This window comes from Lissotriton helveticus, chromosome 1_1 (assembly GCF_964261635.1).
Source record: "Lissotriton helveticus chromosome 1_1, aLisHel1.1, whole genome shotgun sequence".
Lineage (NCBI taxonomy): Eukaryota > Metazoa > Chordata > Amphibia > Caudata > Salamandridae > Lissotriton > Lissotriton helveticus.
The window spans coordinates 1,895,498,202-1,895,520,487 of NC_136057.1; the positions used below are offsets into that span (position 1 = coordinate 1,895,498,202).

Sequence of the window (22,286 nt, forward strand, 5' to 3'; positions counted from 1 at the left end):
CCATCATTCTATCCTTCTCGCCATCATTTCACCCAACAGGCTACCTCTCATCTACCCACCCACCCTTCATCCTTCCACCCACCTCTATGTCCAGCAAATCATCCATCCCTCTCTCCATCCACCCATCAATTCATCTGTCATTTCATCACTTCATCCATTCCTCCTGTCTTCATTCTTTACTTTCATGCTCTCTTGTTGCATTCGTTTCCCCTCCCACAGCTCCAGCACATTTTTTACTCAGTATCTCCAATGAAAACTAAAATAAAAAATACACACAATTAAAGGTTTTATGTCAGACCCAGTGGCACTCTCCCCCACCCAAGCTGCAAAAGTGGGGGTTCATGACGCACCTAACCGCAATATTAGGATAATTTGCGAAGCATTTGTGCTGCCCAAGATAGCTAAGGTCAGGCATTAACATTTTGTTTTCCCTCTTTCAAATAACGTTGCAAAGATAACAGTTCAATTTTTTATATTTTCCTATTAATCACTCGATAACGGTGCGGAATCTGCGAAATCCCCCAAACATTATACTCGATTGATCTGGTGCCTTCAATCAGCCAAACAAATGTTGTAATTATTTTATCCAACTAATTGCAGAATGCTAGACAGAGGGATAGATCTACCCTACACAATTTATAAAAGTTCCAGGAAAATATTAGAAATTTACATCAATAGGACTAATCCATTGTTTGAAGCAAATTTCCAAAATGCTTTGAGAGCAGAAAGATTGCATTGAACAGTCTTAGAAATCTGCAACACGTCTTCTACTGCATACATATGTCTGCATGCCTAAATGTAATGTAACTGTGGATTACCGTAATCTAGTTATATTATTTCGACCCTGCTGCTGACAATTTATACCCATCCCACCAAAAAATAAATCACAGTTTTAAATAGCACTTATTTTATGGTCAATGATATGCTATTGCCGTATGAGCATTAATGGAGAGGCAATACATGGGGGCACTACTGAGATCTAAAGTCAGGATCTCCTGTTTACCACACAGTACATGTTGATGGTACAAAGAGATCATACACATTTAAAGCTTAATGTGTTAAAATGCAGAGGTTTTAAAACCATTTTTATGACCAATATGTTAACTATTATAATACCATTCGCTGGTGTTGTTGGGCTTATGCGTGTCGTATTCCTGCTCTCTGGTGCATCGGTGAAGGTGATCATTGGGTAAGTTTTCGGTGTCGAACGAGTGACCGGTGTCCTCTGTTCCGTTATTGGAGCAGTCGAAGTGCTTCTGAGTTCTCCTGGTGTAGTGGAAAGCCTGGGCATCATCCAAGGACTTGTTGTGTTAGGAAGGCGGAATGCCGGCGTTGTTGTTGGTGACTTAACAGTAGTCGTCTGCGTGGTAACAGCAATGAGCCCTTCATCATCTGCAACAAGAAATAGTATTTAAAATGGTGTTCCAAAAGGCTTGCCGAACACAGTTGCTTTCCTTGGAGGAAATTCCAGTTCATCCTAGTTACATCTTGGGACTGGTTTCTAATATGAATATTTTTTTTTTTATTTGTGCTTCATTGTTTTTGGTTGGAATGGTCCACAGTTGAGATGTGGCCAATAGACCAAAAATCTATATATTTCATCTGGTTACAGTAGAAACCATTTAGAACCGGCTTACTGGAATTTCAACCAAGGTTGGAAGGTAACTGGACTTTGCAGTGCATGTAACGATCCTTGTGTTGTTGATGTACACTTCAGGAGAGTGCAAGCAAAGTAGTATCGACAACTCTTAGAGGACAGGGGACACCGGGCATGTACCACTGCAGAGTGTGAGTATAGCATAATCCTGTGGAGAAAAGGGTATGAGACCAGGCGCATCCCACATCACAAGTTCTCATCTCAGTAAAAATGAATGCCACGTGGTGTACAACCCTTAAGGTCAAAGGTGAGGGGGCTAAACTGCACCAATACAATGTGCGTGCAAATATCTTCCACAGCCTTGGCTCTAGAAGGACAGTAGGTCTGTATCGTGGAACATCCTCAGCAGCGGAGTATGTGTAAGTACTGTATACTACCAAGAGGACAACATGGGAAAAGACCTGAGATTTACTTCTTCACAAAGGAGCCTCTGTAGGATATTAATGCAGTCTTCCAGAACCTCAAAGGCCAGAAAAAGAAACCCTACATTGGCGACTCCTGTAGTGGAGTATTAGCACCACAGATATCAGGACTTGAGTCAAAGGGTCTTGCCAATAACTTTGGATGCAGTCTTTCAGCAATAGAACCAAAGCTTGTCTGACCTAAAAGCCCAAGGGAAAGAGCTTGTATCTATCGTGATAGGTCTCCCGAAGAGGAATAGGAGCATGGCAGCTTCTCTACAATCGGCAGACGCTCTGTTCATTGATTGTTATATGAACATGTCCTACAGCCAAATGTGAGCAGAGCAGCTTCCACTGACCCATCGGACATGTCTGGTATCCAACACTGCATCAATGCGAGCCTCAGCCTGTGCAGGTAAGAGCGGTGGGGCTGTGAGGCTGGGTAGGGGGGATTTCGGTGGACGATGAGGGAAAATTAAATAAATAAATAAATTTCCCTCGCCATCGTTCGTCGCAAATCCCCCAACCCGGCCCCCTCCCCCCACTGCTCTTACCTGCATGGACCGCTGCTGATCAATGCTCCAAAGGAAGGGTGAGCATAGCACCAACATCTATAGCTCCGAGAGGTAGGCTGCTCTGTAACTCTGTTCTGGTATCCCTTGCTGGGTACCAAAAACAAGGACAACACTATCTGCCCATGGAGACGAGGTTCATGTTGTCCTGTGGGACTTATTCTAATGACGACCCAATGTGTTACAAATCTGATTGACTGTATGTATTAATTAGCCATTTCTGGTCAAACATCACTCTACACACAATTTAATTATTCAAGACCACTCTTCTCTTAGTTTCCAACTTAGTCAATCTTTTGAGTGGAATAAAGTGCAATATATACAATGAAACAATAGTGCAGACGATGCAGTGCTAAACAGAAATATACCTAGACACATAAAGTCCCAAGGCTGAGCAAATAAACACATGAAATCATGTAATGTAATCCACATATGCTCCTCATTCAATAAGTCACGAAACAAGCAAAAGAATGAATGAATGAATGGATGAATGTATGAATGAATGAATGGATGAATGACATAGATTGTAACCACAAAATTAATCGACATCTTCGACGTTTTGACCTGGTAATTTTGTCGTCACCCCCCTCCCCAGTTTTTTTCTTGACTTATTGAATGAGGACCACGTGTAGATTACTTCACACAATCTCATGCTCATATTTGCTTAATCTGGGGACTTTTTGTATTTATGTACATGTCTGTATATATGTTCACATTTTTAGCACTCCGTCATCTGCACTATTGTTTCATTGTATATATATTGCACTTTATTCCACTCAAATGAATGACTAAAATGGAAACTAAGAGAAGTGTGGCCTTAATTAATTACATTTTGTTTTGCATGATTTTTGATTAGATATGGTAAATTTCATATATGATTGGTCTTCATTAACTATAAGTAACACATTAAGTCGTCAGTTGAATGAGTCCCACGGGACATTTGTTTGATGTTACACTGGTATTCCTTGCAGCAGTGACCCAGGGAGTATTCCTTCCCGTGCAGGGCAAATGTTTGAAACATTCCACACAAGGACAAACAGCATCCCTTCCAAAGCTTTTGAGGGAGGACATTTGGACAATAGTCCCCAATTGGACACCGCTGCAGAAGACAGGGCACACGCTACTTAAGACTTATACTAGATTGGCTGACAAGACCTCTTTGTGGGTTAGGCATCAAAAGGGGAAAGTGTTATTACAAAATTGACTTTGTAAGGTAGTTGAGAGGTTTCAAGATGAACTCTCTTTCTTGCCACAAGTTTGTCCATGGGTTTCACGCTCCAGGCATGCTTTTGCCTCTGCAAGATTCTGAACGGATTTTGAATGGAAGATACTCAAATTCCTGGAGGAAGCTTTGAATCTGAAGGAGATCCATTGGTTAGATTGTTGTCATTTTATTAATCTTCTGCTGTGGAATATTCCAGAAAGTAAGAGATTTTCCATTTTCACTCAACGCTAACCGGAATGAGTGTAGTGTAAGAGACCATAATAGGGCACTTGCCTAGGGATCACTGATAAGAGGGGTCTGGTGGCAACAGAGGAAGGAGTCTCACAACTACATTACATTGAATGTACCCCTAATCAATATGCAGTATTGTGGTAATCATGAAAAACATAATTTTCTCTAAGTGGTGCACTAGTGCGGAAAGCTTTGGCATATTTGAACAAAATATCAATGTCATAATACTCAGTGCTCATACCCGGGGTCCCCAAGTAGATGAAATTGGGAATGGATTTCAATTTAAGGAGTGTTTTGATTTTGCTTGCTCTAAAGAAGCAAAATCAGTACCTGCTTTCGAATTTGGCGACCGGATGTGGATGAACCTTAGTTTCTGTTCTGCTCCAGTGAGAGAAATTTCTCTTGTGTCTACTAAAAAGCAGAATATCGTCATTACTAGTTACTTGTTAAAAAAAAGACACCAATCGGGAAAATCCTGTCTGAAATTTTAAAAAGCCCCAGGTCTTGAATCAGACATATGACTGCAAACACAGTTTGAGAATACGAGTAGAAATGCGTATATCTACAATCTTAAAACATAGTGCTAGCACGCCATCTCCAGTTGGTGAAGTGGGGAAAATCTTTTGATAATAATGGAACCTAGTTGACCACAATCAAATAGGACACTTTGCTAATGTTGAAATCAAATATCCTCACCTGAATTTTGAAATGTACAATATCTGTCTGAATTTTCATGTTCTGTTTGCTCTATTTCCTCAATGGGAGTAATGACATTTTCTTTTTACCTAAAGGGACGCTCCTAGTCCTACCACAGCCATGTCATGATCATTGTAGATGATAGCATCCTTTTGTGCACCTATGGTACTAAATATGGAAAGGGCATTTACATGCAATTCAAGAACAAACCTGCGTGACAAATTTCAGCACTCACCAACTACGGGTAACCAGAATGTGTTTGTAAGTCTTCAAGTCTATAAGTGGTTTAGCTCATCTAAAATTTAGACAAGGAAGGTAGAATCAAAAACCTAATAATCTGACCCTGCCACCACTTAATGTGTTCCACGATGCTAAGAGCATTTCTTTTTACTGTAGTGATTGGGTGCTCTCTCTGGCGCACATGTTCTTGAAGGAACTTCCTCCAATTTTCCAGGAGGCGAGAGACAGGACTTTCTGGAACTTTGTATTTTGAAAATATCTGCTGCAGTTCCAGTAAATCTCTAAAAGTACTGTTGAGATCATATTTTTCTTTACTACACACAATCCATTGTGCCTATGTTTACCTAAATGTTCCTGGCTTTTTGTTTAAAAAAAAATTGCTCGTTTTAACTCTTGAAAAAAAGAGACCGCCTCCAAACGATATGCCATAAAACGTGCCATTTCTTGGCAAGGGTAAGGACGAATTTGCAGACCACATTCCTCAGAAGAATAAGAAGTGAAGCTAGTTTGAAAATTAGTTTTACTGATTTGTAGTCTGAAACACTGGCCTTCTAACTGAAGGTGCCTTAAAAATTCATCTGACCACAAAAATCTTCCAATTTGTTTTATCATCTGAAAGACGTGCAAGACTACTTTGAGATGTTTGGACCATTTGTGGTTCAGCAACATTTCTTCCAAGTGGCTGCAATTGCAAATAGTTGTCTACACTCATCCACTAAGAAACATGCTACCTGGTCCTCCACCATAAGATGGAAGTTGGTTCAACTGCCTGAGGTAAAAAAAAACTTGGCTCTATAACTGCTTTGCGTTTCGCTAAACCAATTTGGTTGTAGCCAATGAAATAGTGTCACGATAGAAAAAACGTGTTCTTATTGGTGCTTGCAGAGAAGGTGCTTAACAGCTTCACGTTTTCTGGGCCCTAGCAACTCTCCATTGCAGGAATTTGTAGCGCTAGCATCATCAGCCAATAATAGATGAGTGACTGTAATAGAGATAGATCTTGAATTATCCACTCCTGGTACCTGTGGTTCCATGGTTTCAAGAATATATATGGGTACTGCAAGGATTTCAACAAACTAGAGATCATTGGGTGACCAGTGCAGGAATAGAAGACCCTTCAAATACTTATTGGGTAGGTGTAGACTTATGAGGCATGTATTTATGCATGTATAATATATATATATATATATGAGAGAGAGAGAGAGAGAGAGAGAGAGAGAGGCAGCCTTTCATTATTGTTCACTGTAAATAAAAAAGACACTCAAGCGATCAGCCTACAATAAAGAGAAATGCCACCACAAAAGTATTGTGAAAGCAAAGTATTGGCATGAGGGAATCTTACTACAATGTTATGAAATGTTCAGTCATAAAGCGGACAGAAAGCCACATTGTACACCTCTTGTCAGCTGTGGTACGTGCAGGTAACCGCTGTGGGGTTGCGTTGGGGAGTTTTGAGGGATGATGCTGAGGGAAAATGAATTATTTATTTAATTTTTCCTCTGCATCGTCCCTCAAAATCCCCCTTAACGCGGCCCCACTGCCCCGCCGCTGTTACCTGCATGGACCGCGGCTGCCTCTTGTTCTTAAAGTAATCCCAGAAATGGAGAATTCACAGGACTATATTGTGTTATAAGTTGCAATTCAATAATGATTGGTCAACCCCTTTGAAATCTACATCATTTTGAATTGTAATTTAATGGGAACCAAAGACTTATTAGCTAACTAATAGATTCATTGAAGATGTAATCCTGTACCGACTTGGTTCCCGAAGAGTAAGGAAAAATACATTAACGGTAATAAATCTTCTCTGGCCATTTTCCAGGTACATTACTATATAGCCATCTAATGAAGAAAAAACAACAAAAAGTCATTGACTTATCATTGTCTGGAACCATCGGATGAAGTGCAAACTTCCGGGAGGCTAAGGCCCAAATTTTAAGACATCAAAATGGATTTTTGCCGAATAGTAATACGATTGGCACAAACAAAGCCAGAACTCGTGTTGTTGTCAAAGCTTTTGTCGGTCATTTCATAAAAAGAACAGTGAAGGTTTGAAACCTTTGTCTCGGTAGTGGTGGTGTCTGGGCTTGAGAACTAAAATGTACAGTACAATAGCACCCAGGTTGAAAGTCTTGGTGAATGAGGCAGTGGCCTGAATTACATTTCTCAAGAGTAGAAAGAAATTCAATTTTCTCTTACGTTCAGACTTGTACTTTGAAGCAATGCTTGTTCATCAAATCAACCAAGTATTGATGTCCTTCCATTTTAAATGGCCTTTTCCTACTCTGAAAAGGATAGCAGAATCTGGTGCTGGATTAAGGTTCTCCAAATATGTTTCCTTAGTGTCACCCTAACCGTGTATTGAATTCTGACACAGTGTGCCTTTCTGAGAGTTTCCACACTTTTTCCACTTACTACAGTGGTGCTTAGGCATTTTACTTCTCTTCTTTCTTAGTCTGCCCTGCATGTATATGATAACGTGGATCCATTGCAAAGTAATACTATATTAAAAGGGCATGACATTGATAGTGTATAGAGTTCAACAATTAAACCCACATGATTGCTAAAATCACAAGAACAACAGTTTATAATTGGCCACATCCCACAAAGTGAAATTAGCCATAAATACCTCACTATTTAAATTAAATGTTAAGTCTGACATTTTATGATTGGTCGTAACCAATGAGGAAATTGGTATAGTGTTAACGGAAAAGGAGAATACATGGTACATTGTATGCCCAAAGCAAGGTATCAGTCCAATTACAAGTTGTAGAAACCTAACTTTTTGCATCCTGTAGGCAGGATGGGAACAAAAGAAACAGGCAGTGAAGGTCTCACAGTTTCAACAAAAACAATAGTGTGACCCCTTTTAAATCACCACGACTCATATTCTGGAAAGCACAACCCACTCAGGTGAGGAGACTAATAAAACTTGACATTGAAATGTTCAAAGTATCCGCCGTTTCCTCAACTATTAAAGTTTTTAATGATCAGCAGCTAAAAGTTCTCACTCCATCTTACGTACTGATATGTTCATTATATTATTGAACACTTTGTAGATGATCTATTTCCAATCTCTCCTTGTACAAAAAGTTGGAAGACTTTTAAAATTCAATTATTGTCAAGTTTTTTAGTTGCTAGTCTTTCAGAGTTCACAATACAATCACAATGGGTGACTATGGAAGATGGAATATTAACTAGGGATGTGCAAGATTCGTGCAATTTACTTTCGTGTAATTATCTGAAATTTTCTAAAAATTACGCATAATTACGTGAAATACAAATCTGGCAATTGCCCTATATTTTAGCGTGAACTGCGTCTTCAAGCTAAAAATAATAGTGCAAACTGCACAAGTGCTGGGAACAACAGTGAGGGGTGTTCCGGTTGTTCGCTTTGTCCCTGTGCGCTCTCTCTAAATCTTTACCACAAACAATGCATAATTATGCAACATTATTTGAGCAACTTCTCATAAGAGTGACACAAAATTACTGAAATTATGCAAGATTACACCTGCACAATGGAAATTTCACCCGGCTCTAAATATTGCTATTTCCTGTTGACCAAGCAATCTTAATTAGACGTTAATGATGAATATTGCAATGTATATTCAGCTAGGTGATCAGACATTTCAAGGTTTCTACTTTTGAAAGAGATACAAATCTGCAATTTCTTTTTATGCACTAATTTTCAGGAAATACCAAGCTAACCTTTAAAGTAATAATACAAAGTGAAGTTACTTTCAAGAAAACTCTTATCAAAGCCAACTTGGTATTTTATAGCCTCGGAGGACAAATAGAAGTAGTTATATAAAAATACTAACTGGTGGTTACATCAATGCTAAAGGCAATGAATGGAGAAGGCTAGAGACAATACCCAAACTTCGCCTCCTGCTATAGAGGTTCCAGATAGCCCTCCACCCACCTTGAGTAACCACTCTTATCAAAGTCCCCCTGATGTAAATAAGGCACTCGACTTTCTTTAAAACTACATGTGATTTGCTCATGGGGTCATCCGACGAAGTGAAAGCTAGGTGTAGGATGATTGAACATGCTTGTGTGTCTTGTTGCATTGGACTTTGTAGAAGCAAAGATTTTGAAAGATTTATGGAATATGCAGTTTATAGCCTCTGAGCTCTACCTGAAAGGCCAAATCCAGCAGGAATCACAGTTGTTTTTTGAGTGTCAGATTGAGAATCTTTTGAAACGTTTTTATTTCCTGTACTCTTGTGGGGACCAGTAGTACTTTTTATGCTCAGCCTGTCTACAAGTACTCTAGTGTCATGGTAAATTGAACCTAATGTTGTGCTGGCAGCAGGAATTCCCGTCGGAGTCTTTGGTCTTGATGAAGTAACCCTTGGAGCTTCCTTCTCGAAGGCAACTCTATCAACAATTAATGGCCTCTCTGTTGAGTGCTCTCTCTTTTCTGTACCACTGGTGGTTGACAGAGAAGGCATATTCATAAATTTCTTTATGGTGTTTAGGCCTTCTCTAAGTGTCGTAACCCTCTCATCTACATATCTTCCGGTTGTTGCGGTCATCCTTACAGCAGGGTGGTGGCTCACTAAGTCTTTTGCTAGTGAGCTAGATTGAATCTTGCTTGAACTTAATGTTCTTGACAGAGCAACAGGTCCTTCAGAAGAATTGACAGAACCTGTAGTTGGCTTATCTTTTGTAATGAGGGAAATTACTGAGGGCTTGAAGGAAATGTGATGCAAATATGACGCAGTTGAAAGCGTTGCTGTTGTTTTCCTATCCATAATGTCATTGAGGTTTTTAGGACTTGGACTTGCAGGAAAAGAATTTTCTGCACTACCAGACAGCAAAGTCCAGGTGTGTGATGGAACAGCAGTGGAGTTTGTTATTTCTAAATGTGTGAAGGCTGAACTAATTAAACTGTCATTATCTGCATGCTGCTCTGGAGTAGCATAGGTTGCAATTGATTGTTGATCAATAGATGTTGTCCTTTTGGTGGTTTCCGTGGTGATTATTCGGAGCCTTGAACTTGAACTAGTATCAGTTATCCTTTCCAGCGATGTAAAAGGAATTGTGTACAGTTCTTCAGACATAAACATCTTTTCTGAAGGAGGTGTAATACTTGGGGACATTCTGGTTGTACTCGGGAATTCATTTAGGATGCCCTTGCTCTGTGATGTACCTGCAGGTCCATCAGTTTGTTTATTGAAAGTTCCTGATGGGGTTATCTGACTATTGTTCATGTCAATTTCACTGTGTACTGAGGGAATATTTATGTGCAGCACTTTTGTTGTGGTTTCTGTTATTTTTGGTACATGACTTGAGTGTTGTTTTTCTGTACCTACATGTGAACTAAATGTTTCATCCTTGAACTGAGCAGAAGGAGAACTGGGGAGTGCATATGTATCTTCACTTGGCCCTTGTACTGTTATTGCACTAGTCACATTATATGAGGCAGAGAGGCTGTTGTATAATTTTGTGGTAGTTATGCTTTGCTCATGGAGGTTAGATGCTGGACTTGCTGTGACAGGAGACAGTTTATCGGAATTGTGTGCTATTTCTTGTTTCATAGTATGAGTGGAAATATTTATCTTTGAATTATTTTTGTCAGAGATTTTGGGTTGGCTTGTAGTAGAGACAAGTAGACTTGCTGTTTCGACTACAAGATGCATTTCAGTGCTAATTTCTTCAGGAGTGAGAAGTAAATGGGAATGTTCACTTTCTGTTTCTTTAGTAGACATAGTCATCAAGGAATGTACAGTGGTTAATTTATCGTTGGCCAAAGACATTAGGGGATGGCCTGTACTTTTTTGCTGAGAAGGTGTTGATGAACGTTCTGCATTCACTTCTTTGAGTGTTGATGAAAGTGCTTCACTTGATCCCATAGGAGGCGGAGATGCTACTTCTGAATTTGTTTCCAGAGAAGTTGAAAGTGTTGATAAAATGTCTGCATCCATTTTGTGGAAAGGGTAACGTGTCAATAAACGCTTGTCAATTGTTTCCCCAGAGAGTGTGGGTGTCAAAAGGTCTGTACCTGATTGTTTAATATATGATGCTGTTGATGATAACACTGCACTTGATTGCTTAAATGGTGTCATTGTTAAGTGTTCTGTAGTTGAGTCTTTAGATGCCAATGGTTTTGAGGAAGTGTCTGCATTTTCTTCCTTAGAAGGTGCAAGTGTTGAGGGAAGTACTGTACTTTCATCTTTAGAAGGTGATGGATTGGATGACAGCTCTGCAATATATTCTTTGGAAGGTGAAGGTGTTGATGAAAGTTCTGCACTTATTTCTTTAGACAGTGACAAGGTTGATGACAAATCTAATCTTGGTTCCTTAGAAGGTGACGGAGTTGAATGTTCTGCATTTGCTTCTTTAGAGGGGGGCAGTAGTGATGAAAGATCTGCCACTGCTTCAACAGACGGTGTTACTGAAAGCTCTGCACTAGCTTCCTTAGCAGCTGTTACTGAAAGATCTGCACTTGCTTCCTTAGAAGGTGAAGGTGCAGTAGAAGGCTCTACGCTTGCTTCCTTAGATGGCAATGATGCTGATGAGAGTTCTGTACTTGTTTCATTGGATGGTGAAGGTGTTGGTGAAGAGTCTGTGCCTGCTAACTTGGAAGTTGAAGTAGTCATTGAAAACTCTGCACTTGCTTCCTTAAAAGGTGACAGCGGTGATGAAGTTACAGTATTCTCTTCCTTAAAAATGGAAGAATTTGATGAGAGCTCTGGACTAGTTTCTTGAGAAAGTGATAGTGTTGATATATGCTCTGCACTTGCTTCTTTGGACGGTAAGTATGTTGAGGATAGTGCAGTAATGTCTAACTTAGAAGGTGAAAGGGTCAACGAAACCTCTGCACCTGCTTCCTTAGAAGGTGTCACCAAAAACTCTGTACTTAATTCCATAGAGGATGAAGGTGTTGATGAAAGTGCTGCACTTGCTTCCCCAGAAGGTGAAAGTGTTGATGAAAGCTCTATACCTTTTTTCTTAGTTAGTGACAGTGTTGATTGTTCTTCACTTGCTTCTTCAGAGGGCAAATGTTTTGATGAAACCTCTGCACTTGTTTCCTCAGAAGGAATTGCTGAAAGCTCTGTGTTTGCCTTCTTCATTGGTGAAGGTGTTGATGAAAACTTTACATTTGTTTCTTTAGAAGGTGAGAGTGTAGATGAAAGGTCTGCACTTGCTTCCTTGGAAGGTAAAGGTGTTGATGAAATTCCTACAATAGCTGCCTCAGTAGGTGTTAATAAATGCTCTGCATGTACTTTTTCAGAAGGTGACATTGTTGATTGTTGTGCATTAGCTTCTTTAGAAGATGCCACTGAAAGTTCAGCACTTGTTTCTTTTAAAGGCGAAGCTGTTGATGACGACTCTGCACTTGCTTCCATTGAAGAGGATGGTGTCACAGAAAGTTCTGCATTTGCTTCTTTAGAAGTTAAAGATGTTGGCAAATGCTCTGTACCTGTTTCTTCGGATAGTGACTGTGTTGATTTTTCTGCACGTTCTTCCTCAGAAGGCAAAGATATCGATGAAGACTTGGTAATTGCTTCCTTAGAGGGTAGTACTGAAAGCTCTACACTTGCCTCCCCAGAGGGCGAAGGTGTTGGCAAAAGCTCTGCAGTTGCTTTTTGAAAAGGTGGGATTGTAGATGAAAGCTCTATACTTGCTTTCTTGGAAGGTGAAGGTATAGAAAACCATTCTTCAATGGTAATGACTACTTGAGAAGGTGAAGGTGTTACATTTTCTGCACTTGTATCCTTAGAAGGTGACGATGTTGACAGTTGTGCACTACCTTTCACAGACGGTGTCACTGAAAGCTCTTCTCTTGCTTGTGTAAAAGATGAAGCTGTTGACGGGGGCTCTGCACTTGCTTCCTTAGAAAGTGTTGCTGAAAGCACAGCACGTGCTTCTTTAGAAGGGGAAGGTGCCAGTGAAAGCTCTGTATTTGCTTTCCGAGAAGGTGATGGTGTCAATGAAAGTCCTGAGTTTGCTTCCTCAGAAAGAGAAGGTGACAATGATATATCAGCACTTTTTTCTTTAGAAGGTGAAGGTGTTATATTCTCTGCAATTGTATCCTTAGAAGGGGACGGTGTTAAGTGTAGTGCACTACCTTTCACAGAAGGTGTCACTGAAAGCTCTTCTCTTGCTTGACTAGAAGATGAAGCTGTTGACGAGGGCTCTGCACTTGCTTCCGTAGAAAGTGTTGCTGAAAGCACTGCACTTGCTTCTTTAGAAGGGGAAGGTGCCAATGAAAGCTCTATATTTGCTTCTCGAGAAGGGGATGGTGTCAATGAAAGTTCTGAGTTTGCTTCCTCAGAAGGAGAAGGTGACAATGATATATCAGCACTTGTTTCTTTGGAAGGTGGAGGTGTTGATGAAGACTCTGTATTTGATTCCTTAGGATAATAAGGTGTTGGTGAATGCTTTGCAGATGCTTCCTTTGAAGAAGAAAGTGTTGAGGAAGGCTCTGTTCTTTCTTCTTTAGAAGGTGCTGCTGAAAATGACACACTTGCAGCCTCAGAAGTAGCAGGAACAGATGAAAGCTCTGCAATTGTTTCCTTGGAAGGGGATGATGAGGATGAACGCTCTGCACTAGTTTCCTGAGAAGGAGAAGGTGTCAATGAAACTTGTGCAGTTGCTTCCTTAGAAGGGGAAGGAATTGATGAAAGATCTACAGCCACCTCAGTAGAAGTTGTTGCCGAAAGGTCTGCAATTGCTTTTCCAGAAGGTGACTGTGTAGGTGTAATCTCTGTGTTTTCTTGCTTAGAGGGAGATGGTGCTGACGGAAACACGACACTTGTCTCCTTAGACAGTGACACAGTAGATGAAAGCTCTTCACTTGCTTCCTTAGAAGGCGATAGTGTAGATGAAGACTCTGCAGCTGCTTGTTTAGAAGCTGATGGTGTGGATGGAAGCTTTGCACTTGCTTCCTTAGAAACTGATGGTGTAGATGAAAGTTCTTCACTTGCTTCCTTAAAAGGTAATAGTGTAGATGAAGGCTCTGCAGCTGCTTGTTTAGAAGCTGATGATGTTGATGGAAGCTCTGCACTTGCTTCCTTGGAAGCTGATGGTGTAGATGGAAGCTCTGCACTTGCTTTCTTGGAAGCTGATGGTGGAGATGTAAGCTCTGCACTTGCTTCCTTGGAATCTGATGGTGTAGATGGAAGCTCTGCAGTTGCTTGTTGAGAAGCTGATGATGTTGATGGAAGCTCTGCACTTGCTTCCGTGGAAACTGATGGTGTAGATGGAAGCTCTGCACTAGCTACCTTGGAAACTGATGGTGTAGATGTAAGCTCTGCACTTGCTTCCTTGGAAGCTGATGGTGTAGCTGGAAGCTCTGCAGTTGCTTGTTGAGAAGCTGATGATGTTGATGGAAGCTCTGCCCTTGCTTCCTTGGAAACTGATGGTGTAGATGGAAGCTCTGCACTTGCTTCCTTGGAAACTGATGGTGTAGATGTAAGCTCTGCACTTGCTTCCTTGGAAGCTGATGGTGTAGCTAGAAGCTCTGCAGTTGCTTGTTGAGAAGCTGATGATGTTGATGGAAGCTCTGCACTTTCTTCCGTGGAAACTGATGGTGTAGATGGAAGCCCTGCATTTGCTTCCTTGGAAGCTGATGCTGTAGATGGAAGCTCTGCACTTGCTTCCCCGGAAGCTGATGGCTTGGAAGCTGATGGTGTAGATGGAAGCTCTGAAGTTGCTTGTTGAGAAGCTGATGATGTTGATGGAAGCTCTGCACTTGCTTCCGTGGAAACTGATGGTGTAGATGGAAGCTCTGCACTTGCTTCCTTGGAAGCTGATGGTGTAGATCGAAGCTCTGCACTTGCTTCCTTGGAAACTGATGGTGTAGATGGAAGCTCTGCACTTGTTTCCTTGGAAGATGATGGTGTAGATGGAAGCACTGCACTTGCTTCCTTGGAAACTGATGGTGTAGATGGAAGCTCTGCACTTGCTTCCTTGGAAGCTGATGGTGTAGATGGAAGTTCTGCAGTTGCTTGTTGAGAAACTGATGATGTAGATGGAAGCTCTGCACCTGCTTCCTTGGAAACTGATGGTGTAGATTGAAGCTCTGCACTTGCTTTCGTGGAAGCTGATGGTGTAGATTTGAGCTCTGCACTTGCTTCCTTGGAAGCTGATGGTGTAGATGGAAGCTCTGCACTTGCTTCCTTGGAAACTGATGGTGTAGATGGAAGCTCTGCACTTGTTTCCTTGGAAGATGATGGTGTAGATGGAAGCTCTGCACTTGCTTGTTGAGAAGCTGATGATGTTGATGGAAGCTCTGCAGTTGCTTCCGTGGAAACTGATAATGTAGATGAAAGCTCTGCACTTGCTTCCTTTGAAGGTGATGGTGTAGATGGAAGCTCTGCACTTGCTTCCTTGGAACCTGATGGTGTAGATGGAAGCTCTGCACTTGCTTCCTTGGAAGCTGATGGTGTAGATGGAAGCTCTGTACTTGCTTCCTTGGAAGCTGATGGTGTAGATGGAAGCTCTGCACTTGCTTCCTTGGAAGCTGATGGTGCAGATGGAGGCTCTGCACTTGCTTCCTTGGAAGCTGATGTTAGAAGCTCTGTATTTGTGTCCATTGGAGATGATAGTGTATATGAAAACTCGGCAGTTACTTCCATGAAAGGGGAAGGTGTCACTAAAAGCACTGCATTTGATTCCGTAGAAGCTAAAGATGTATATGAAAGATCCGAACTTGCATCCTTAGAAGGTGATGGAGTAGAGGAAAGCTCTGTATTTGCTTCGTTAGACGATGATGGTGTCAATGACAGGTCTGCGCTTACCTTCGTAGATGGTATTGATGAAATCTCTGTGACCAGCTTCTTAGAAGATGAAAGTGTTGATGAAAGTGCTACACTTGCTTCCTGAGAGGGTGAAGGTTCTGAAACTGCTTCTTTAGAAGATGAAGGACTTGATAAAAGCCTTTCATTTGCCTCCTTGGAAGGATAAGGTGTTGCTGAATGCTCTTCAAGTGCTTCTTTAGAAGACAAAGAAGAATTCAAGGACAGCACTGTACTTTTTTCCTTCGAAGCAGTTGCTGAAAGCACTGTAGCTGTATCCTTAAAATGAGCAGGTGTTGATGAAAGCGCTGCTGTTGTGTCTTTAGAATGGGTTGGTGTGGATGAAGCCCTTGCTTCTGTAGAAGAAGGTATCAATGAAATCTCCCTGGTTGCATCCTCATAGGGAGAAGATATTAAGGAAAAATCTGTTCTTGCTTCCTTAAAAGGGGCATGTGTCGATGAAAACTCTTCACTCGCTTCCTTTGTAGGAAAAGGTGTTATCAAAAGCTCTACAGTTGCTTCCTTAGAAGAGGAATGTGCTAATGAAAGATCTACACCCACATCCTTAGAAGGGGTAGAGAAAACCTGGTTACCTGCCTCCTTAGAAGGAGCAGGTGTTGATGAAATCTCTTTACTTACTTCCTTAGAAGGATACAGTGTCGGTGAATTCTCTATGGGTGCTTCCTTTGAAGCAGAATGTGTCAAGGAAAGCTCTGTTCTTGCTTCTTTAGTTGTAGTTGCTGAAAACTCTTCACTTGTATCCTTAGAAGGAACTGGTGTCGAAGAAAGTTCTGCAGTTTCTTCCCGAGAAGAAGAAGATTGTGTTGATAAAACCTCTGCACTTGATTCCTTAGGAGAGGGTGTCAAAGAAATCTCCGTATCTGCTTCCTTAGAAGGAGCATGTGTCGATACAAGCATTGCACTTGCTTCCTTAGTAGTTAAAGGCATCAATGAAAACTCTGCATTACCTTGCTTAGGAGGAGAAGGTGTTGATGAAAGTTGTACACCCTCTTCCGTAGAAGGTGTTGATGAAAGCGCTGCACCTGCTTCTTTAGAAGGTGATGGTTTCAATGAATGCTCCGTAGTTGCTTCCTTAGAAGAAAAAGTTATTGGTGAATGTTCTGCAGTTGATGAATGTTCTTCAGTTGATTCATTAGAAGGGGAAGATGTCATGGATGGCTCTGCTTCCTTAGACGGAGCATGTGTTGATGAAAGCATTGCAATTGCTTCCCTTGTAGAAAAGGTTATCATTAAATGTTCTACAGTTGTTTCCTTAGAAGGGACATGTGTTGAAATATCTACACCCACCTCCTTAGATTGTGTTGACAAAATGCCTGCACTTGCCGCATTAGAAGGAGAAGGTATTGATAAACGTGCATCACTTGCTTCCATAGAAGAGGGTGTTGGAGAAACATCTGCAATTGCTTCCTTAGAAAGAACAGTTGGCAAATAAACACCAGTCCTTGCTTCCTTCCAAGGAGCATGTGTCGATGAAAGCTCTGCACTTGCTTCCTTAGCAGAGAAAGGTGTTAATAAGAGCTCTGAAGTTGCTTCTCTGAACTTTGAAGGTGTTGAGGAAAACTCTACACTGATCTCCTTAGAAGGAAATGATGAAAGCACCGCACTGGCTTTATTAGAAGCTGAGGGTGTCGATGAAAGTTCCACACTTGCTGCATTAAAAGGAGATGGTGTTGGTAAAAGCTCTACACTTGCTTCCTTTGAAGGTGATGGTGTCAATGAACGATCTGCACTCACTTCCTCAAAAGGTGTCAATGAAGGTCCAGGGTTTGTTTCCTTAAAAGGTGATGGGGTTGCTGAAAGTTCAGCACTTGTTTCATTGGAAGAGGATGGGGGTACTAAATGTTCTATACTTGATTTCTTAGTTGATGTCGGTGGTGATGAATACTCTGTACCTTCTTCCTTAGAAGGCAGATTGCTCAATGTATGGTCAATATGTCCCTTCTTAATAGTTGAGGTCACCACTAACTGTTCAGTGCTTGTCTCCATAAATGGTGACATTGTGGGTGAGAGTTCTAGTTTGGCTTCATTAGCTTCTATTGTTGACAATTGATATGTCACGTTTACCTCATTAGTCAACAAAGTTGTTAGCAAATGCTCTAAAATGTCGACCTTAGCCTTTGGACTGCTTGAAGTATCTTCTGTACTTGTAACCTTTGTAGCTGAAGACACCAAAATGTTTTCTGTACCAATTTCCTCAGTCATTGGAGGGTTTGATGGATTAGTGGCATTTCTGTCCCTAGGAGCCAAAGTCATTAAAGACATTTTTGTTGTCACATCTTGGTCGGTAGGAAATCTGGATGGATGTACAGAACTGGTTTCTTGAATGGATAAAGTTGCCAATGTATGGTCATTCACTGCTTCTTTGGTCACCTTAGCTTTTGGTGTATTCGCTGGCCCTTTTCTTATACTAGTTAACTCTCTCAGAGAACTGTCTGTATTTACTTCCAGGGCAGGCAGGGCTTCCATTGGATGTTCTTTAACTGTGCCATTAGTGGTTTGTGTTGTTAGTATATGTTCTGAGTCTTTCTCCTCAATAGCTGTAATTGTCATGGAGCCTTCTGCACTCCTGTCTGTAATAGTAGTATTCATTAGTGCTGAACCTGTTTCTTTAGTAGTTGTGTTTGTGATTAGTTGTACAGTACTTGTTTCCCTAGTAACAAAACTCGTAATTGAATAATCAGTACTTGTTTGCCTAGTAGTTGTATCACTCAACAAATAGTTGTTACCTGTCTGGTCCGTTGTAGGTGTCTGTGACAGTTCTTTGTCCGCCTCTTCCTCGGCTGCTGTTGCCAATGTATTTTCTGTGCTTGTGTCCTCAATTCCTGGTGTGTATGATGAATGTGGTAAGCTTGTGTCCCTAGTAGCTGTTGTGCTCCCTACATTTTCTGTGCTCATAGCTGGTACTGTCAATATTTCTTCTGTAATGATTTCACTATTAGCCAGAGTCTGCAGTGATGTCTGTGTTTCAATATCTGCTGTAGTTTCTAGAAATAGATTTGTGTTTGTTCCTTGAGTGGCTATACTGTCCCTCTCAGTAGCTTTAGGGGTTTCCGATTGCCCTGTATCTTTTCCTTCAATGGTTGTGGTTGTAAGTGGCAGCTTAATACTAGGTCCCACTGTTTCTGTAGTTCTCTTTGTCTGCTCTGTGCTGGTTCTCCCTTTAGCTGTAGTTTCCTGTGGTTCTTCTTTGCTCGTTCCCTTGGTAGATGTAGTAGACTGCAGAAGCTCAGTAGTAGTCCTCTCAGTACTTGCAGTTCTCTGTGGCTGCTGTGTATTAGTTCCCTCATTTTCTATAGTTCTCTGTGGCTGCTCAGTACTAATTTCAATTGTACTCCTAGTTCTCTGTAGCGGCAGAGTACTAGCTCCTTCTGTGACTATAGTCTTCTGTGGCTGCTCAGTACTTGTTCCCATAGTACTTGTACCTGCCTGTGGCAGCTCAGTACTGTTTCCCTCAGTGGCTGTAGTTTTTGGTGTCTGCTTTGCACTAGTTTCCTTGGAAGTAGGATTTATATGTGGCTGTGCTGTACGACTTATCTGAATAGCTGTTGATGTTTCAGGTTCCCCGGCACTAAGTTCTTCAACAGTCACAGGATTTTTTGGCTGCTCTGTTCTAGGGCCCTCAGTATTTGAAGTTCTCATTGTCTGCTCTGTACTGCTTCCCTCAGTAATTAAAGTTTTCTGCAGTTGCTCAGCAGTACCTTCCTCAGTAACTGTAGTTTTCCCTGCTTGCTCTGTACTGGTTCCCTTGGTAGCTGTAGTTATCAATGGCTGCTCTGTACTCATTCCTTCCATACCTGTAGTTTTCAGAGGTTGCTCTGTACTTTTTCTCTCAATAGCCTTGGGTGTTTCAGGTTCCCCTGCACTATGTTCTTCAACAGTCACAGGATTTATTGGCAGCTCTGTTCTAGTGCCCTCAGTATTTGAAGTTCTCGTTGTCTGCTCTGTACTACTTCCCTCAGTAATTAAAGTTCTCTGCAGCTGCTCAGTAGTACCTTCCGCAGTAACTGTAGTTGTCCCTGCTTGCTCTGTACTGGTTCCCTTGGTAGCTGTAGTTATCAATGGCTGCTCTGTACTCATTCCTTCCATACCTGTAGTTTTCAGAGGTTGCTCTGTACTTTGTATCTGAATAGCTGTTGATGTTTCAGGTTCCCCTGCACTATGTTCGTCAACAGTCACAGGATTTATTGGCTGCTCTGTTCTAGTGCCCTCAGTATTTGAAGTTCTCATTGTCTGCTCTGTACTACTTCCCTCAGTAATGAAAGTTTTCTGCAGCTGCTCAGTAGTACCTTCCTCAGTAACTGTAATTGTCCCTGCTTGCTCTGTACTGGTTCCCTTGGTAGCTGTATTTATCATTGGCTGCTCTGTACTAATCCCTTCTATACCTGTAGTTTTCAGAGGTTGCTCTGTACTTTTTCTCTCAATAGCTTTGGATGTTTCAGGTTCCCCTGCACTATGTTCTTCAACAGTCACAGGATTTATTGGCAGCTCTGTTCTAGTGCCCTCAGTATTTGAAGTTCTCATTGTCTGCTCTGTACTACTTCCCTCAGTAATTAAAGTTCTCTGCAGCTTCTCAGTAGTACCTTCTTCAGTAACTGTAGTTATCCCTGCTTGCTCTGTACTGGTTGCCTTGGTAGCTGTAGTTACCAATGGCTGCTCTGTACTCATTCCTTCCATACCTGTAGTGTTCAGAGGTTGCGCTGTACTTTTTATCTGAATAGCTGTTGATGTTTCAGGTTCCCCTGCACTATGTTCGTCAACAGTCACAGGATGTATTGGCTGCTCTGTTCTAGTGCCCTCAGTATTTGAAGTTCTTATTGTCTGCTCTGTACTACTTCCCTCAGTAATTAAAGTTTTCTGCAGCTGCTCAGTAGTACCTTCCTCCGTAACTGTAGTTGTCCCTGCTTGCTCTGTACCGGTTCCCTTGGTAGCTGTAGTTATCAATGACTGCTCTGTACTCATTCCTTCCATACCTGTAGTTTTCAGAGGTTGCTCTGTGCTTTTTCTCTCAGTAGCCGTGGCTGTTTCTGGCTGCTCTGTACCTTCCCCTTTATTAGTTGTAATTCTTAGTGGCTGCTCTGTACTAGTTCCCTCCATGCCTGTAGGTATCTTTGTCTGCTCTGTACGGTCTATATCTGTGACTGCACTATTTTGTGGCTGCTCTGTACTGATTACCTTGATAGCTGTAGTTGCTTGTAGCTGCTGCATACTGGTTCCCACTGGCTCCTTTGTATTTGCTGACTGATCTGTACTAGTTGCTGTAGTAACTGCTGATCTAAGTGACTGCTCAATACTAGATTCCTCAGTGGCTGTAGTCCTCTGTGACTGTTCTGTACTAGTTCCCTCTGTGGCCACAGTTGTCTGTGGCTGCTCAGTACTAGTTCCCTTTTTAGTTGCAGATCTCTGGGGGTGCTCAGTACCAGGCCCCTCAGTATCTGTAGTACTGTGTGACTGCTCAGTACTGATTCCTACTGTGAATGCTGTCCTCTGTGGTTGCTCACTGGTAGTTACTCCAGCAGTTGTAGAGACCGGTTGCTGCTCAGCATTGTTTCCTTCAGTAGCAATAGTTTTTGGAGGCTGTTCTGTTCTGGTTTCCTTGGTTGCAATGGCTATTGATGGTTGTGTTATAATGGTCCCCTCAGTACTTGTAGATATCATTCTCTGCTCTGCACTAGTTCCCCCTGGAGCTGCTGTAGTTTGTAACTTCTCAGAATTAGTTGCCTTTGTAGCTGTAGGGTTCTTTGGCCATATAGGACTTGTTCCTTCAGTACCTGTAGTTCTCTGTGGTTGCTTGGTAATGGTTCTCTGTGTGACTGTAGTTGGCTGTGGCTGCTCAGTGCTGGTTCCCTCAGTACCCATAGTTCTCTGTGATTGCTCAGTACTAGTTTCTTTACTTGTACTTTTAAGTGGCTGCTCAGTACGGGTTCCTTTGGTAGCTGTAGTTATCCATGCCTGCTCAGTACTGGTTCCCTCAGAGCTTGTAGTTTTATGTGGCTGGTTTGTTCTGGTTCCCTCAGTACCTGTGGTTCGATGTGGTGGCTCTGTCCTCATACCCTCTGTAGACAGAGATCTCTGTGATTGTTCGCTGCTCATTCCCTCTGTTGTTTTTAGTTTCTGTGACAGCTCTGTGCTAGTTCCCTCAGAGCCTGTTGTTTTCGGTGGCTGCTGGGTACTGGTTCCCTTCGTAGCAGTAGTTATCTGTGTCTGTGCTATACTGGTTCCCTCAGTATGGGTAGTTTTGTGAGGCTTGTTTGTACTGGTTCCATCAGTACCTGTAGTTCTGTGTGGTTCCTCTGTACTTGTCCCCTCAGCAGATGTAGTTCCCCGTGATTTCTCATTGCTGGCTCTCTCTGTAGTTATCATTTTAGATGGCTTCTCTGTATTAGCTTCTTCAGTAACTGTAGTTTTCTGTGGCTGGTTTGTACTGATTGCCATCGTTGCTGTATTTCTCTGTGATTGTTCTGTACTGTTTTTCTCATTAGATGAGGTACTCAACGG

At 41.7% G+C, this 22,286-nt stretch overlaps 1 protein-coding gene across 7 annotated transcripts in view; it reads right to left on the bottom strand.

Moving 5' to 3' along the window:
• Positions 1–22,286, bottom strand: part of PRG4 (proteoglycan 4) — a 415,676-nt gene that overhangs the window by 71,024 nt on the left and 322,366 nt on the right. For 6 of the 7 annotated variants that reach the window (XM_078642714.1, XM_078642681.1, XM_078642696.1 and 3 more), the window contains one exon: positions 1,117–1,392. In XM_078642714.1, the coding sequence (XP_078498840.1) occupies positions 1,117–1,392 (276 nt within the window). Of the gene's footprint in view, positions 1–1,116; positions 1,393–18,517; positions 21,533–22,286 lie in introns of those variants that run through there. The other variant, XM_078642659.1, reaches the window with a different exon arrangement.